The 18,407-nt window shown below is 41.3% G+C and overlaps 1 protein-coding gene across 1 annotated transcript in view; it reads left to right on the top strand.

Moving 5' to 3' along the window:
* The first annotated feature begins 390 nt into the window (after nucleotides 1-390).
* The window catches only part of ERCC4 (ERCC excision repair 4, endonuclease catalytic subunit), a 31,774-nt gene continuing 13,757 nt past the window's right edge, over nucleotides 391-18,407 (top strand). The window contains exons 1-9 of the mRNA XM_037069000.1: nucleotides 391-656; nucleotides 2,142-2,322; nucleotides 5,808-6,003; nucleotides 7,158-7,365; nucleotides 8,348-8,528; nucleotides 9,564-9,692; nucleotides 10,921-11,031; nucleotides 14,900-15,497; nucleotides 17,447-17,539. Coding sequence (XP_036924895.1) covers nucleotides 450-656; nucleotides 2,142-2,322; nucleotides 5,808-6,003; nucleotides 7,158-7,365; nucleotides 8,348-8,528; nucleotides 9,564-9,692; nucleotides 10,921-11,031; nucleotides 14,900-15,497; nucleotides 17,447-17,539 — 1,904 coding nt within the window. The 5' untranslated portion in view covers nucleotides 391-449. The remainder of the gene's footprint in view (nucleotides 657-2,141; nucleotides 2,323-5,807; nucleotides 6,004-7,157; nucleotides 7,366-8,347; nucleotides 8,529-9,563; nucleotides 9,693-10,920; nucleotides 11,032-14,899; nucleotides 15,498-17,446; nucleotides 17,540-18,407) is intronic.

The following is an 18,407-nucleotide window of genomic DNA, read 5'->3' as shown; positions in this document are numbered from 1 at the left end:
CTGCTGTCGTATTTTTTCTTACCGTGTGTTCCAGGGGCAGGTTTAGGACGCCTGACTCTCAAACCTAAGGTACCAGACAATGTGAATAACTGAAGCCTCGGGAGTGGAGCCTGAGGCAGGTACATGACACCAGTTGCGAGCTCTAGCACCTCCTGGTGATTCTATTAATCTTCTGTTCCACTCGGCTCCTCTTCGACTGAGTTCGGTCGGCGCTCGTGTTCTCGGGCTCGTCTCTCTTCGGCTACGTTCGGAAGATTCCCGTCTGGGCCTCGGTTCCTCTTCGGCTACGTTCGGCCAGCGTTCGTCTTCTCGGGCTGTGCTGTCTTCGGCTTGCTTCGGGCGGCGCTCGTCTCGGCTTCGGCTCCTCTTCGGCTCCTCTTCGGCTGACTCTCGTCCTCTCGGGCTCGGCTCCCTTCGTCGGCGTTCGGCCGCTGCCCGGAAAGGCGCCCATGAAACCCGGAACGTCAGCTCGACTGACGGCTATGGCGCCGCTGCTGGAATACGAGCGGCAGCTGGTGCTGGAACTACTCGAAGCGGACGGGCTGGTGGTGTGCGCCCGCGGGCTCGGCGCGGACAGGCTCCTGTACCACTTCCTCCGGCTGCACTGCCACCCGGCATGCCTGGTCCTGGTGCTCAACACACAGCCGGCCGAGGAGGTGCGGCAGCCGGCGCGGGTTGGGTGCATCCCAAAAGCGTTGGGGGCCTCTGGGGTGGACGCAGGCCCCAGAGCGTGTGCGAGGCCTCTGAGGATAGTGCAGGTCCCAGACGCTGGTGGGAAGGCACTAAATAAGGGTTCCTGAGGCTGGTGCAGGGACCTGACACGGATGCGAGAGGACCCGAGGGGGATGCAGGTCCCTGACCAAGGACAGTGAGAATGGTGGAGGGGCTTTGAGAGGAGTAGGGTAGTTATTTGAGGAGGATGGGGGCGGAGAGAAGAATTGGAGGTTCCTGAGGGAGACAGAGATGTCTGTAAGAGGACAGGAATAATGAGGGAATCCCAAAGTTGGATATTCAAAGAGCTTGCTGGGGTCAAAGGAATGGAATCCGTGAAAGGGATAGAGATGGCGGAATCTCTGAGAGTAATAGGAAAACGTGAAAGATGCTGAGGCTGTGGAGAACCTTGTAGGGAAGAGGAGAGACTCAGGGGGTTCATCAGAGCTGTGGAAGGAGGGCACAGGATCAAAAGGGAAGAGAGCCGGGAGCGAAGGATGTTGAGAAAGGGTACCTGGGGTTAAGGTGAGGGATCTATCTGTGCTGGGGTGTTGAGAGGTGATACAGGCTGGTCTGACAAGTCTTGCGAGCCCGGAGGAAAATGTCGGGCAAAAAGAGTGACTACAGTCTTCTTGAGGGCAGGGGTCCTGTTCCACTCATCTAGGTATCTGCAGTGCTTGACATAAGCTCAGCAACAACACAGCTCCCCCGCCCCTCACCACCCCAAGAAAGGTAGTATTGAGCTGAAAGTGTGAGGGCCAAGGGTCCCATTGACAGGATGAAATTCCCTCTAGGGTGGATCTTGACAGCGCTAATAGTCAGAACACTAGCTGGGAAGAGGAGCCCCTGGAGATCTCCTCTAGCCCTGCAAACCTGGCCTTGGTGGGAACTGGTTTCCAGGCAGCAGAAGTCTTTTAACCCAGGGTTTAAAAGCCTTTTTTAATTGTTGTTAAAATGCTGATAACAAGTGCAGTGATTCCTTAGTGTAAACCCCAAAACAAAAACAAGAAAACTCTAGTTGAGCCCTGGCTGGTGTAGCTCAGTGGATTGAGTGCAGGCCTGCGAACCCAAGCATCACAGTTCGATTCCCAGTCAGGGCACATGCTGGGGTTGCAGGCCAGTTCCCAGCAGGGGACTCAGGAGAGGCAACCATACATTGATATTTCTCTCCTCTCCTTCCCTTCTCCTCTAAAGATAAATAAATTAAAAATCTTTAAAAAAGTGTTAAAGAAAACCCTAGTTGAATGTAGACTGGCTGATCAACATAAAGTAGCAACTTAGTTTAAAGTAGCAACTTAGTTTGTATATTCATTATTAAGTTTGTTATCTCTGAGAAGGGCAGCATATTATTTGAAATACAAATACCTGCAACCTAATAAAAACTGCCCGCTGTATTAGTCGGCCTACTAATCAAGTTTCATTTCATTTAGGAGTACTTTATCAATCAGCTGAAGATAGAAGGAGTGGAACACCTCCCTCACCGTGTAACAAATGAAATCACAAGCAACAGTCGCTATGAGGTTTACACACAAGGAGGTGTGATATTTGCAACAAGTCGAATACTTGTGGTTGATTTCTTGACTGATAGAATACCCTCAGATTTAATTACTGGTAAGAGTATGAAACCTTATTGTATATAAATTTGCACCTTTTGCTTTTAGTCTGTTCCCTCTGCTCAACCCTGAGCTAGAACCTCCTTGTGAGTTGCACTGGTCTTTTCAACCATTAGCACAATGTCGAACACCTTATTTATGCTCTGTATATACACATTTGTGGCCTGAGTAAGGAAAGACATGTAAGATTGATTTTCCTTGGTTTCAAAGCTCATATTCAGTAACTACATGGTAATTGGGTGGCATTTACTTTTAGAACATAATAGGACTTGAATGTTTATAAACACTCTTTATAAATTTTCTAAAATATTTGGTTTTCCTCTTTAAAGAATCTATTTCCCATGATGTGCATTAAACCAAGTAGTTACTTAATTATTTTGAGAAGAATTGTTTAATTCTAGCTATAATTAATATAAAAAAGGAATTTTTTATTACTATTTGTTTCCGTGGAAACCTTTTCTGATTTCCCCAAAGCTGCTTCAGAGGCCCCAGCTCTTAGCCCTCAGGTTACCCTGTGCTCCTCATAGCACCCTGATGGCCACCTAACATCGGTCTATCTGTCTGTCTCGCTCATGAGATTACAAGCTTTGTAGTCACAGGGTCAACTTGTTCATCCCAGGCTAAGTAATGGGTACATAGTAGGTAGTAAACACGTACTTGTTGGATGAGTGATACATGGATGTACTGTGATCTGTAGTGAACTTGTGGAGGGCAGAGAGACAGGCAATTTGTGATTGTACTTCCCACTTTGTCTAGCATATGGCCCTGAACCTAGGAGACCCTCAAAAATATTTAATGAATAAACATATGAATGAATCCTTTATATGGTTCATGGTGAACCATACATATAAAGGAAAAGTTTTGTTTTATATAACATTTATAATTGTTATAAGCCGGGACACACACCAGGTGGTCATGGATCACCTGACTCCGTGGTAATGACACTGCTTACCAGCAAGTTACTTAACTTTTCATTAGTTTTTTTTATAAGCCCTGTTTCTTATTTCTTAAATCAAGAAAAATAGTGCCTCCTAGAGTTTCTGTAAGAATTAAGTGAGATGAAATAAATTGCTTAGTATTAGTGCTTGGTACATAGTAAACACTTAATCAGTAATAGCAAGAAAAGATACTGGCTTTTTGTAATCAGAAATCTCGGTGCATCGTAAAGTCTTTTACTTGTTGCTGCTTTCTGATAGGTTTTTTCCTTTATTTTTTAAGTTGATGAAGTGGAAAAATATATGTTGAAACGACCACTAGATGTCAGTATTGCTCTTTCAGTAATCATTCAACCTACTTAGGCACAGCAGAATCTGAGTCTAGTGAGTGTTCAAAGGAGAATTTATGGGTAGTTTGTAATTAAAAGCTACTTTCTGTATAACTCAGTTGACTCATCTGTAAATTGGAGACAGCAGTATTACCTTCCTCCTAGAATTATTGTCAGGATTATTTAAATGAAATAACCTATGTAAAATTTAACATTCTTAGCATTGTGTATGACTCATTGTAAGCATTCTGTGGTTGCTGTGTGTTGTGATGTTCCAGTCCTCAGGCACTGTCTTAGAGGAAACTGATGTGAAGAAGTATTTATAAAATGTTACAGAAGCATAAAAAATTTCAGTAAGCTTTTGTGGGATCAGAATTGCCCCAGAAATACAACCTGCTTGTTGTTTTTATTTTTATTTTTTAAAAGGGGGGCTTTCAGATGGTGTCACTTGGTAGGAAAGACCTGGGTTTGTTCCCAAACATGATTTGGAACCTTTGGTCTCCCGTTACAGGTTGGACAACCTTGATGAAGTTGCTTCCCTTTCCTGTCTCATAATAATAATGCCTACCCCCTAGAATTATTGTGAGGGTTAAACAAAATAAAACTCTATAAAAGTGCCTAACCCTACGGCTTCAGATGTAGTATTAGTTCTTTTCTCCTTCCTCCTTCTGAGTTCCCAAAGAATGACAGCCTTTTGGGACACAACATTTTCTTAAATTGAAGTTCACTGTTTTTTTAGAAGTTATTTTTATTATTTTTTACTTTATATAATGAATGTTTCATTCCAGGTCAGCAAGCATGGCCCAGTAGAGTACTTAGAAAAACCCACCTACTATATACCAAATCTTTTCTTTTTTATCTCTACTGTATTTTTTTCCATTACCCTTAATCCCCTTATTCCCCCCCACCCCCGCCCCAGCAATCACCACACTGTTGTCCATGTCCACGAGTCCCTTTTCCCTTTTCACTCAGTCCCTCCAAATGTTCATTAGTGGGGTGATTGAAAATCCTTTGTCTTTAAATTCCTAAATAATACTGCTAACTTTTACCTAATTTTAAAAAACAGTTTGCTTAGGTCGAATACATATTAGCTCCACCTAATGGATCCACCTTGATCCAAAATGTAAACATCAAAGTCATAGAATCTGAACTGAGGTTATTGACCTGCTGGAAGGGGTCATCGATTACTGCTGGTGTCACTTTCCAGCCCCTAGGAGTGATGGCACCTGGAGCAAAAACATCCAAGCACACTTACAGCAAATGGACATAGGTTACTGGCTGGATTTACATCTGAAAGACTGAGAATCATCATATAATTGAGTTTGGGATCCGGAAATGATGTCTGCGTGCTCTTATGTCATCTCATGTCTCTCCCTAATTTATCACTAATCACACCACATCAAAATTCTGCACATTCAGAAGATCATCTGGTCCAGTAATCATTTTATAAATAAGGAAAAATGTGTAATTGTTCTTGTTTTTGTGATTCAGAGGTATCATCTCCACACCCACATGAAGAAAACCTTATGTATTAAACATTAAAGGTTTTTATTTTAAATGGAGTAATTTACCACTCAACTGAATATTCTGATTCTGAAAATTGAGTTATTCTAATAGGATACAATGTGATAAAATATTCTAATAGGATAAAATATATCTAATAGGATATAATGTGATGCACATGTTGCCCAAACTTGGAAAATGCAATGATTTTGGATGGTCCCCGTGTGATTCACATATAAAAGGAGAAGTAGTGACCCACTTACCTTTCAGAAATTCTTTCTCCACTGGGCTAGACCCACCCCACCCAGGGCCTCTGCTCCTGCCCTTCCCCCTGGAGCTCTCCCGGCCCACCTGGCCACGAGGCTCATCTGGTCTCCATCCAGCCTGTACTCACCCCACCTTAGTGAGGCCGCCCTGTCCAAAATGGCAAACCACCACCCGTCACACATACTGCCTCTCCTTCTCTGATTTAACTTTTCTCCTCAGCTCTTATCACCTTATAACCCACGGAATGTTTTACTTACTTACATTGTTAATGTAAGTGCCATGAAGACAGGAATTTGCTTGTTTCCTTTGAGGCAATGTACCCCCAGCCTAGAACAGCGCTTGCCCATGCTCAAGGAGGCACTCGAGAAAAATGTGATGAGTAGTGAATGAAAGTGAGCCTGAAAATTACATGTCTATTCTGTAATTGAAATTATAATTTCTCCCCTCAGGCATCTTGGTGTATAGGGCTCACAGAATAATCGAGTCCTGTCAAGAAGCATTCATCTTGCGCCTCTTTCGTCAGAAAAACAAGCGTGGTTTTATTAAAGCTTTCACAGACAACGCTGTTGCCTTTGATACTGGTTTTTGTCATGTGGAACGAGTGATGAGAAATCTTTTTGTAAAGAAGCTTTATCTGTGGCCAAGGTAAATAGCATTATGTGATCAATTTCTGAAAGAAAAGCTGCCGTCATTTAACTTTGCACTTTAATGTAAAATTTACTGTAATTGGACTTGATACATGCTAGTCAGGTTCATAGCAAGTGCATTCAAATATAAATACTGTCTGGTCACCACATTTGTGATTCTTTTATTTATGTGCTTTTATTTCTTTTTTTAAAGATTTTATGTATTTATTTTTTAGAGGAGCAGGGAGGGAGAGAAACATCAGTGTGTGGTTGCCTCTTGTGCACCCCCTACTGGGGACCTGACCCGTAACCCAGGCATACGCCTTGACTGGGAATTGAACCCGTGACCCTTTGGTTTGCAGGCTGGCGCTCATCCACTGAGTCACACCAGCCAGGTCGCCCAAAGATTTTGAAGAATTTCTGTACATTTCTAGGAAAAACAGGAGGTTTCAATTTCCAAACATTTTACCACCTGTGCTAAATAGGTATTTTGGTTATACTGTGTGGTATTTAAGAGTAGTTGTTGTCTTGGCCAGGTGGCTCAGCTGGTTGGAGCATCGTCCCATGCACCAGAAGGCCGTGGGTTGTATCCCCAGTCAGGGCTTATGCGTAGGATGCAGGTTCGATACCCAGTTGGGGCAAGTACAGGAGGCAGCTGATTGGTGTTTCTCTCTCACATCAATGTGTGTGTGTCTCTCGCTCCCTAAAATCGATAAATATATCCTCAGGTGAGGATTTTTTAGAAAGAAGTTGTTGTAGTCCTCGTTTCTTGATTACACTTTCTTTGGGGAATCAACAAACTTTTCCCGGAAGAGTCCAGACTGTAAAGATTTAGGCTCTGCAGGCCATGTGGCCTGTCAGTCAGTCAGCTCTGCTGCCCTAGCGTGACAGCACCTGTGGACAACACATGCACAGGGGGCAGGGCTGTGTTCCAGTATCTGTAAAAATAGGCCCTGGATGCAGCCCAGACCGTACATAGTTTGCAGACCGCTGTCTTATTGGAATAGTTTCCATTCATTGAGGTTAAAAGGATTCCTGAAAACGTTGTCATTTTTCTATTTTGTTTCACAATTGCATTTACCGAAAAAAAAAAATTAGACTATGAAACTAAGACCAGAAATATGTAACTGTTGAAACTCTAGAAAAATGTTTGGAAAATATTTGTCTCTTTAGGTTTCATGTAGCAGTAAACTCGTTTCTAGAGCAGCACAAGCCCGAAGTGGTGGAAATCCACGTCTCGATGACGCCGGCCATGCGTGCCATGCAGACCGCTATACTGGACATTTTGAACGCATGCCTGAAGGAACTGAAGTGCCACAACCCGTCGCTCGAAGTCGAAGATTTATCTTTAGAAAATGCTATTGGAAAAGCCTTTGACAAGGTACTCTCTTTCTTTTCCTTTTTAAGCCCAGTTTGTTATAACTTTAAAGAATGCAAGGTATTTTAATATTTGCAGTGTTCTTAATAGGAATTCACTGTTGTTTATAATTAAATTGGAGGTGATTTAAAGTATAGATAGCTTCTTTGAGTTTACTGGAAGTAATCATTTGTAGTAAAATATGTGGATTGGCATATAAGCACAATTCTGATTTTTGCAACGATTGTCTCTTATTTTAAGTATGACTAAGAAGAAGATAAACAATCTTTTTGCTCTTAAATGACAGCATTTGGATGCCTACAGGTAGAAGAGTTTTACATAAGACTGATTCAGAATTTATGGTCTCTTGTTTAGAGTAAAAACCATTTGGATGAGTTTCCATTAATGAGGGAACTGTGAAATGTATTCTCGTAAAATTGCACTCTGAATTGAGAAAACAGTTCAAGGAATTTTTATTCTAACTTTCGCATCACAGATTAATATTAGTGCAGATAGGTAAATGTCTGAGACTGAGTTGGAGATCCAGAACATGATGACCTTTAAGAATTCCAGATGGCCTTTAAAAAAAATATTTTGGTAGACCAAGTTCTTAGATTTAAAACTTTAAATCAACCTCTTTGTTACTGGAAATAATTGTAAAAAAGAAAAAATTTCCTCAGTTTGTCAGGTCTTTTCTCTTCTGACTAATATATAAGTATGGATAATTATTCATCTGTCTGATCATAAAGATTCTACTCATAAAGCACTCTGCATTATATTTGAAAAATTACAAACATTTTTTTAGAATCTCATGACCTGAAATTTTCTGTCTACTTCCTAAGAAGATAATATTTTGGATCTTTTTTATTGTGATAAAATATACATAACCAAAATGTCATTTTAAGCATGTTTATGTATCTTGGAATGCTTATTGAAACCATAATCTGTATTAATAACATCTATATTTAATATATTTTAGCAATACTACATTTTATTCTTGTTTTAGACAATCCGCCATTATCTGGATCCTTTGTGGCACCAGCTTGGAGCCAAGACTAAATCCTTGGTTCAGGATTTGAAGATATTACGAACTTTACTGCAGTATCTCTCTCAATACGACTGTATTACATTTCTTAATCTCCTGGAATCTCTGAGAGCAACAGAGAAGGCTTTTGGTCAGAATTCAGGTGGGAGATAAAAATAGTAATGTTATCCTGGAGCCGATTTGAATATAGTTCTGGATTTTGTTGAGGAATCAGTATCGGGAGTGCAGTATTCCCCTACGTCGGGGACTGATGTTTCAGCTTACATCTTCATAGCACAAGGATGTAGGTTGTATTGATAGCTAATGTCGCCACCTACTTAACTTCTGTTCTATATAATAATAAATATTCATATCCATTCTGGGCAATTTTATTTATAGAAAAGATTGTGTATAATACAGGCAGTCCCCAGACTAGAACTAGCTTGCATTCTGGAAGTTTAGTTGTTAAGAATTTAAAATTCATTTTTCTTGCAGAAACAGTAAGGCAGCCCGGGGTTTCATCATCTAGAGTGCTGAAGAGCAAAAATGAGAGATCTGTAAAGAAACATACACATGTGACCGGCCACTCTCTTGCTTTCCCATCAGTTAACATCCTCCCCCCACTGTTGTGGCCTCTGTCCCTGCTTGGCTAGGCCAGCGGTTTTCAAAGTGTGGTCCATGGCCCCTGAGGCCAAGATTTAATAGGAGCAATAATTTTTACTGCTTCATCAGAGACACCGTTGAGCGGTAAACTGCAAATGCACTGCAGTGAAGACCACGCCGACTGCTAGGACCACACTTTGGTGCCGCTGCCTCGGTTGTGCTCACGCACCAGCAGTGTTTCCGACTGGTGCTTTTGCACAACCACAGGGAATGTCAGCACAGGGGGGCAAAGTCAAGTAATGGGCTTGTGTGATTACAGGCTGGTTGTCTTATTAGGAGAATAGGCCCCCTGAAACTAGGCTGGGGACCTCCGGGGGCCTGTGCCTCAGGCCACACTGAACACCGAAGGTCCAGCCGAACAAAGGCAGAGGCCACTGTAAGGGAGAAGGTGGGCTTCAGAGCAGAACAAGATGGCGGCCCGATGTGCACACAGGGCATGTGATCCTCCCTGATGATCGACGTCTACCTGTAGGCATCCGAGACTCTTTAGAATTAACTTTAAGTTGAAGGGTTTTTTTTTAACTTTTTATATTAGGTTGGCTATTTCTTGACTCCAGCACCTCGCTGTTTGTAAATGCCCGAGCAAGGGTTTATCGTGTTCCAGATGCTAAAATGAGTAAAAAAGGCAAAGTGTCCGGAAGAGCGGAGATTAATGAAGAGCAAGGTATTTTGTGGGCTTCCATCTTTAAATGTGTCTTTATTTGACTGTTTGGTGTGGAATTGTTTATCAAGTTACACTATAATTTTAAAGCTCTTTTCGGCCATGTGAAAAATGTGTGACTGTGTGTTCAGTGTAGGTTACATGTAACATATGTAATGTGTGTTAAAAGCGTTCGCCATGACAAGTCTTAGAATCCATTGCCAGGGAGTTCCAAGTAACACATGCCAAGAATCAAACAAGTATATTCTTACTGCTACAGAAGAACTATAGTTTTTTTAACTTCAGATTAATTACTGCTTGGGGACATTTTAACATCCCTTTAGTTTTTAGAGGACATAAATATACTAGAATGAGGCAAATATTGATTCTATTCCAACACTCATCTAGTAGGTACAGTAAATGTAACTGCTTTTTTATTACATTTATTAGGTTAACATTGGTTAGTAACATCCAAGTTTCCAGTGTACAATTCTATAACACATCATTTGTGTGCTGCATTGTCTGCTCACCACCCAAAGGTTAGTCTGCCTTTGCCACCATAGGGTTGACCCTCTTTACCCTCTTCGTTCTGCCCCCACGCCCCTCCCCCTCTGGTAACCACCATGCAACTGTCTCTGTCTATGAGTGTGTTTGTTCTGCTTGTTCACTTGCTACTTCCTGTTTTATTTCCACATACGAGTGAAATCATATGGTTCTTGTCCTTTTCTTTCTGACTTATTTTACGTAGCATGATACTCTCAATCTACATCAAACTAAAAAGCATCTGCACAGCAAAAGAAACCATCAGCAAAACAAAAAGGCAACCAAGTGAATGACAAGATATTTGTAAACGATATCTCTGATAAGGGGCTAATATTCAAAATATGTAAAGAAGTCATACAACTGAACAACAAATATGTCATTGTATTTTTAAGGCACAGGATAAGGTTAATGCTTACTTTGTAGTTCAAGGCTCTATTTCAAAACTCAGTTAAGTATATTATTAGTGACCATGAATATCACTCTCTATCAAGGCCTTATGAAACCTGTGTTAATGTTGGCTTGAAGTGTCTTTGATTTAAACCACATGAGACCTTTTTCAAGGAAGCGGATCCTGTCCCGTATTAGGGAGGAAGCTCAAAGGAAAGGCCTGATGGAACAGCGCTGGTGTTTCTGTTGTTCGAAAGTCTTCAGAAAACTTCATGGGTAAATAGTACCTCAGAGAATGAGGTTATCATTTATTTCTGTACAGAAACAAAAAAGGAACTGGTCCTAGAAGGCAACCCTAAGTGGGAAGCACTGACTGAAGTACTGAAAGAAATTGAGGCAGAAAATGCGGAGAGTGAAGCCCTCGGTGGTCCAGGTGGGTAAAAAGGAGGTGAGACATCTGCTTTCAAAATCCAACAAGTCAGTCTTTTGGGTTAGCTCTTTAAAAATAACTTACTATTTTGTTTATAAAATTGTAGAGGAATAAATGCCAAAGGAAGGCTGAAATCCTAGCAGCAACCCTCTTTCTGTTCATTCAGTATGACCTTCTCCAGGTTAAATCATTTGTACATTCATGAAAGCAAGTTCTTTTGCTGGTCTGGTTCTCAGGAATTCTATTCAAAGATTCCCCTCATCTCCACATTCATGTTTACGAGATCTGGAATACCCAGGGAGAAAACCAAAGGATCTTATTTTACTTTCTCAGGAAGTATTTTCCCAAAGAAGCACAAACTGTTGTATGGGCTGACACAGACCTGGCCTTGCAAACATTCCAGATTTTAGAGCTGCTCTCTTCAAACATGAGCATGCTGGTTGGTTAGTATAGACAAAATCTGAACTAGACTTAAAAACTAAAACCAAATAGAAAATAAAAAAAGCTAGACTTTTAAATGTATCTGTTGAGTATTTGAAATCATGCAAAACAATGAAGGCAAACACACAATGCTTATGTTAGTAAATATGCTGGTGATATTACCCCAGAACTGATGGTGCTGTGATTTAGGACCTGAAGTCATGTGTGCTCTCCTGGAAACAGTAAAATCAAAATAAAGATAACAGAGAAGGAAAAAATTAGGTCTGGCAACCATTATGAACTTTGGCATCTTTTCTTCCAGGTTTTCTTTCCTGTATTTTCTATTTCACATTGTTAAAGTCATGTATAAGTATAATTTCTGGGTGTAGAATTGATGAGTCAAAAGATATTAACATTTTCAAAGTTCTAGACACGTATTAACAATGCTTTACAGAAAGTTTTTAACAACTTTTACTTTTTCTGGCAGAATAAGAAGAGCTTATTTATTTTTCACTTAGCTAACAATTAGAGAGTCCATTTATGTGTGTGTGTGTGTGTACACATATATATGTGATAATTTTATTAATTTGATTGGAGAAAAATGTCATCTTGTTTTAAATTTTCATGTTAGACAAGCTCAGCACTTTCTCAAATCTGTCTTTTCTTTTGTGAACTATCCTAGTTTCCTTTGCCAACTTAGGCTATGCCCTTAGTTTGTATGGGCTTTTTATATAGTAAAGATAATAACATTTGTCATTGTGATGTAAAGTTTTTTTGTCTTTAGGGTCTTTTCATTATATTTTATTGGTTATGCTATTACGGTTGTCCTGATTTTTCTCCCTTTACCCACCTCCACCCAGCACCCCCTGCTCCCTCAGGCAATCCCCCCACCGTCACCTGAGTCCATGGGCCATGCATAGAAGTTCTTTGGCTACTCCACTTCCTACACCGTACTTTACATCTTCTTAGCTATTCTGTAACTACCTATTTGTACATAATCCCATCACCTCTTCACCCATTCTTCCCCTACCCCCCCCCCCCATCTGGCAACTGTTTGGTAACTAACTTCTTTTCTCTTGCTGCTTTTAAGAGTCTCTCTTTATCTTTAATCTTTGTCATTTTAATTATGATGTTTCTTGGAGTGGGCCTCTTTGCATCCATCATAATTGGGACTCTAAGTGCTTCCTGGACTTGAATGTCTATTTTCTTCACCAAATTAGAGAAGTCTTCTTTCACTATTTTTTCAGATAGATTCCCGATTTCTTGCTCTTTCTCTTCTTCTGGCACCCCTGTGATGCAAATGGTGGACCTCTTGAAGTTGTCCCAGAGGTTGGTTGGTTATACTACCCTAATTTTTTTTTTTATTCTTTTTTCTTTTTCTTGTTCTTCATGGTTGTTTTTTCCTTACTTATGTTCCAAATCTTTGATTTGATTCTCTGCTTCATCCACTCTACTGTTGTTTCACTGTAAATTGTTCTTTATTTCAAGTAGTGTACCCTTTGTTTCTGACTGGGTGTTTTTTATGCTGCTGAGGCCCTCACTAAGTTCCTTGAGCATCCTTAGAAACAGTGCTTTGAACTCTGCATCCGATAGATTACTTATCTCCACTTTGTTTTGCTCTTTTTCTGGAGTTTTTATCTGTTTTGGAGGGCCGTGTTTCTTTGTCTCCTCATTTTGGCAGCTTCCCTGTGTTTGTTTCTGTGTATTAGGTAGAGCTGCTGTGACTCCATGTCTTGGTATCATGGCCTAATGTAGTAGGTGTCCTGTAGGGTCCAGTGGCACAGCTTCTGTTGTTATCCAAGCTGGGTACCTGAGTTGTGCTCTTCTTGGGGGCTGAGTACATCCTTTTCTTGTAGTTGAGCCTTGGTTGCTGTTGGCAGATCAATGGGAGGGATTTACCCAGGCCAGCCAACTACAAGGACTGGCTGTGACCACTGACCACCAACCTCCACCGTCCGTGGAGGATCAGCTGTGTAGGGTCAGGGTGCTGGTGCTCCGACATGGTCTGTAGCTATCCACTGGATGCGCAGGCACTGGGGTTTCCCAGGTGGTGCAGACCAAGGTCAGCCCCCACCTGTGTTTTGCCTGAGGCACCCTGTGTGAGCTGAAAAGGAATCTGGGATGGCTGCTATTTGTGATGGGTTTAGAGATTTTCAGGTGAAACCAAACTGTGAATCTAATCTGGCTGCTGCTGCCGCTCACTGAAGCCAGCTGTTGCTTATTTGATAGGATTGAGGAGCCAAGACCAGCTATTATTATGGAAAAGCAGCATGGGTGGGCCTGTAAATTGGGTGGGGCAGAGCCTCTGGAGATCTCCAAGGGGGGTTACACAGTGTTAGCCAGACTGATGGAGACAGATTTGGCACCATCTAGCCAGCTCTGTTGGGGGAAGGATTAGTAAAGGGACAATGTTCTCTGTTCATGTTGGTGCCAGACACTTCCGTCTTTCCCTGTATACCACTGGTGCCGTTCAAGCTGCTACCCCAGTGCTGGAGCTCAGAAAGAGTGAGTCTGAGTAGTTGAGTCCATGTGTGGGTTCTTTAAGAGGGAACTGCTTGGGGCTCCAGCAGTTTCTTCCACTGACTCAATCCCCGCTGGTTTTCTCCACCCGAAGTCATGGGGACTTATCTTCCTGTTGCTGGGATCCTGGGTTTGGGGGCCTGGTGTGGGTCTGGGACTACTGGCTCCAGAGGTATCCCCTCCAAATTTAAGAATTTACCCACGATGGTGAGGGACCAGCCCATTCCACATCTGCACCCCTCCTACCAGTCTGGATGTATGTGATTTCTTTAATTCCGTACTTGTCAGACTTCCATTCATCTTGATTTCATAGTTGTCAAGCTTCCATTCAGCTCAATTTCTGACATTCCTGAATGATGGTTGTTCTACATTTTAGCTGTAATATTGATGTGGTTGTGCAAAGAGGTGAGTCATGCCTGCCTATGCTACCATCTTGACTGGAAGTCTGTCTTTAGTTTTATTTAATGCACAGTTTTTTATTCTTATAGAGTCAGTCTTAACTTACAGATATCAATCTTCTCTGCTATTTCTTCTGTTGCCTTTAAGCCTAGAAAATCATCTGCAGCCAGACAGATGAAGAATAGTAACCTTTTTAAAATAATTTAATATTTAGCATTTGACTCTTTGATCCACTTGGAATTTATTCTGATGTGTAAGATCCTCTGGAAATTATCAATTAAAAAGAGCTTCTTCAAAGCCTCCTTTATACCATGGCTATACTTCCGTAAGATTAAATATTTCTGGCTTGAACTTTACTCAAAGCTTTACGTAATCCTGCATCTAAGTCCATTTTTAAACAAATGGTAAATGTTTTATCTTTAGCACCAAGAGGTAAAATGTGCTTTCCTCATGAGGAAAGAGATAAGGGGACCCATGGGGAATAGGAAGACAAGTAAAGTAATAATAGCGTAAAATTGTTCTCTAATTTTAGGTCAAGTACTTATCTGTGCAAGCGACGACCGGACATGTTCCCAGCTGAGAGAGTATATCACTGTTGGAGCGGAGGCCTTCTTGCTAAGACTCTACAGGAAAACATTTGAGAAGGACAGCACAGCTGAAGAAGTGTGGATGCATTTCAGAAAGGAGGACGGCTCGAAGAGAATTAGGAAATCAAACAAAAGACCCAAAGACCCCCGCAAAAAAGAACGAGCTTCTACCAAAGAAAGGACTCTGAAAAAGAAAAAACAAAGGTTAACTTTAACTCAGATGATGGGGAAATCTGAAGAACTTGAAGAGGAAGGGGATGGCAAGGAAGGACATCCGAGAGACTTAGGCAGTAGCCCAGAAAGCTGCTTAGAAGAAAGTAAGCCTGAGGAGTTTGAGTTAAACTTGTCATCAGATGCCGCTTATGGAATTCTAAAAGACCCGCTCACTATCATCCACCCACTTCTGGGTTGTAGCGACCCCTACGCCCTGACAAGGGTACTTCATGAAGTAGAGCCAAGATACGTGGTTCTGTATGATGCAGAGTTAACGTTTGTTCGTCAGCTCGAAATTTACAGGGCAAGTAGGCCCGGGAAACCTCTCAGGCAAGTTATAAACAGTATGAACTGGATCTTAAAGGCTTCAGATTCACAGTTTTGTTTTTCATACTCACCCTAGGATATGTTGATGGATTTTAGAGGGAAAGAAAGAGAGAGAAACATCCATTGGTTCCCTTCCCACAGGAGTCCTGACCAGGGATCAAACTTACTACCTAGGTATGTTCCCTGACTGGGAATTGAACCTGCAACCTTTTTGGTGTCTGGGATGATGCTCCAACCAATTGAGCCACCTGGCCAGGGCTCACAGTTCTTTTGAATTTAACACAGAATCTATACCAGTTGCATGTGGGTTTTTCTTATCTTTAACATCCTGTTGTTACGATTTGGGTTACATTTATGAAACCTTATTTTACTTTCTGGTGAATCTGGGCAGTTTGCATAGGAAAGCTATCTACTGTAGAATAACAAAAAATCCAGGGGCTTCTTGGGTCCTCATTACCTGCTGCTCTGCTGTTTTGTACCGTGTTCTTTGTGCATTGGTTTGCACTTTGTGCTCTAGGAAATTTGTAAAACCCAAACTTCTCCCCAAAATTAATGTAATTGTGACTCAGACAAGTAATTTTAATCTTCCCAAATCTCCTTCTCCGTAAATTTTAAGAAGTGACTTTTGAGTTACATTCACATAAAACTAAAGTATGTGAGGAATTATTGTACCAAGTTTTCTTGGATTTCAAGAAATATCAGATGAAAAATCTACAGAAATAGATAAGAAAAAGATCCCTCCCAAAGAATATAGTGTTCTGGCTCTGCAATTATATGACGGGAAATAAACCGCAAAATTAATATCCTGGACGCAGTCTGAACAAAAACAGAGCCAAAAGAAATTTTTCTAGCAGTTTAACAAATGCAGCCTTTCAGAGTAGAGATGAATGGAGGAAGTGGATCAGAAGTAATGCAGGATAAGGAGATTAGACAAACCTGGTAAAATAATTATAGACTGGTAAATTTTTCATTCTTTGCTATTGATCAACTTTGTAGACAGCTCATCTGTTCTTTGTTGCCTGAGAGTAAAATAGTGTGATATTTGCAAACAAAATGTCAAAATGTTAAGGGACCTGGGAGTTCAACAGCTCGCTCTATCAGAGGGAACCTGAAGCCCACAGATGGTGACTGACTTGCCCTCAGCCACATGGCACATTCGCAGAAGCACCAGGGTCTCTGGACTTACTGTCCAGTGGTCTCTTCCCTGTCCACACTTCAAAGAACCTAGAAAGATGACGTCTGGAAGAAAGATCGAGGGCCAAAAAAGGAAAATGTCTCTGATGGAAGGTGAAGAAATGGGACAGGAGAAGAGCTTGACTCATCTTCTTAGCAGGAAACAAGATAGAAAAGCAGATATTTTCTAAGACAAAAGTATATATCAAATTATTTCTTGGGGAGCCTGATATAATCCATATGTCTTCCGTGTCTGTTTATGTAAAATGTGTGATGACTCAGCACTGTTAAGACATGAATAAAGAGAACTGAGGAATTACTTAGGAAGATACAGGTCATATAGATTTCACTTGTTTGTCTTTCACTAACATGAACTTTCATAAGCTGGTTTTTATTACTACTGTCCAACTTTTTAAATGTGTATTTGGCAGGGATGCAAAGAAAAATTGTAAAAAGAGAAGCCACTGAGATTTTGTGTTTTCTGACTTGTTTATAGTTCTAAGGAAAGAATTATTCTGTCCCTGTAGTTATATTTCATTGTTTACCTAAACTTTGTTCCTCCTTTTGGCAAAAGAAAAGAAACCCATGTGGTAATGAGACCTTTAACAGGTGGGGTTTAGGCGGCTTAATTTCAGTAAGTATGTGATTAATGGAGCCTTTTATCTTTGGTCAAATATTTATTATTTGAACACTACAGGTTGCTGATTTAAAATGCTGTGTTTTTCCTTTCAGGGATTAAAGGTTTTTACACTCTAAAAGAGCTCTGTTCTAATTTGCAGGGTTTACTTTCTTATATACGGAGGTTCGACTGAGGAACAACGCTATCTCACTGCTTTGCGGAAGGAAAAGGAAGCTTTTGAAAAACTCATAAGGTAATGCATAGATCAGTGTGAAAACACAAGTTGTATTGGAGGCCTTTCAAGATCTAGAAGCTTCTCTGGGTGGGGGCATATCTAATAGCCTTCTGGAAAGATGGAGAGGGGAAGAAGTTGGAGAGGATCACATCAAGACAAATCATGACATATATCAGCACGTACTTCGTTTTTCTCTCCCCCTCTCTTCACAGCGTCCAGTTGCTTTCCAGTGGTTTAATAGGATATTAGAAATGTGAGGAGAACTGCTTTTCCACTCGAAAAGAAATAAAACTGAAATGCTACATTTCTAAGAAATATATCCTTAAGGATCTATCTGCTCTTCCCCCGCGCACAAGATTTCTCCCATTCCTTTGAATTATGATTTTTTTCTTCTTGTACAGGTTCCATTGTCTGTGGGTGGGTGACTGCTTGACTGTTTACTGGGAGATGCTGTTACTTCCCAGGCAGTTCAGATCAAAAGATGGCTCTGGGAAGATATTTTTGACAAGGTGTGACGTTTGTCTGAACATACGTCTGTGCTTTTGAAAATGAGTATTCTTCAATGTTCTGTATCCAAACAGAAAAAGCTGTTCAGTTTAGTATAAGGAAAATGTTTTTAAGTGAGATATTCACAAACTGGATGGCTGCCTCTCAGCCCTGCAAGTGTTTGAGAATCTTGTAAACCCCACTGGGGATGTTGTGAAGGAGAGCACAGCTTGGTGAGAGAAGGGGATCTCTAAGGGGCCTCAGCAGCCAGGGCAGGGGCTGGACCGGGCACCCTTGAGCAGAGGCAGAAAACAGTAGACCAGAAGAGACTGCGGCCTGGGCGGAGTGTGGCTGGGCCATACTCGTCTTCCAGGCCGCAGACACCGGCAACGTATCAGTG

This window comes from Sturnira hondurensis, unplaced genomic scaffold (assembly GCF_014824575.4).
Source record: "Sturnira hondurensis isolate 20B ecotype Veracruz unplaced genomic scaffold, ASM1482457v3 Scaffold0018337, whole genome shotgun sequence".
Classification (NCBI taxonomy): domain Eukaryota; kingdom Metazoa; phylum Chordata; class Mammalia; order Chiroptera; family Phyllostomidae; genus Sturnira; species Sturnira hondurensis.
The sequence above is the reverse complement of the archived record's forward strand: the minus strand, read 5'-3'. Positions and strand labels throughout refer to the sequence as shown.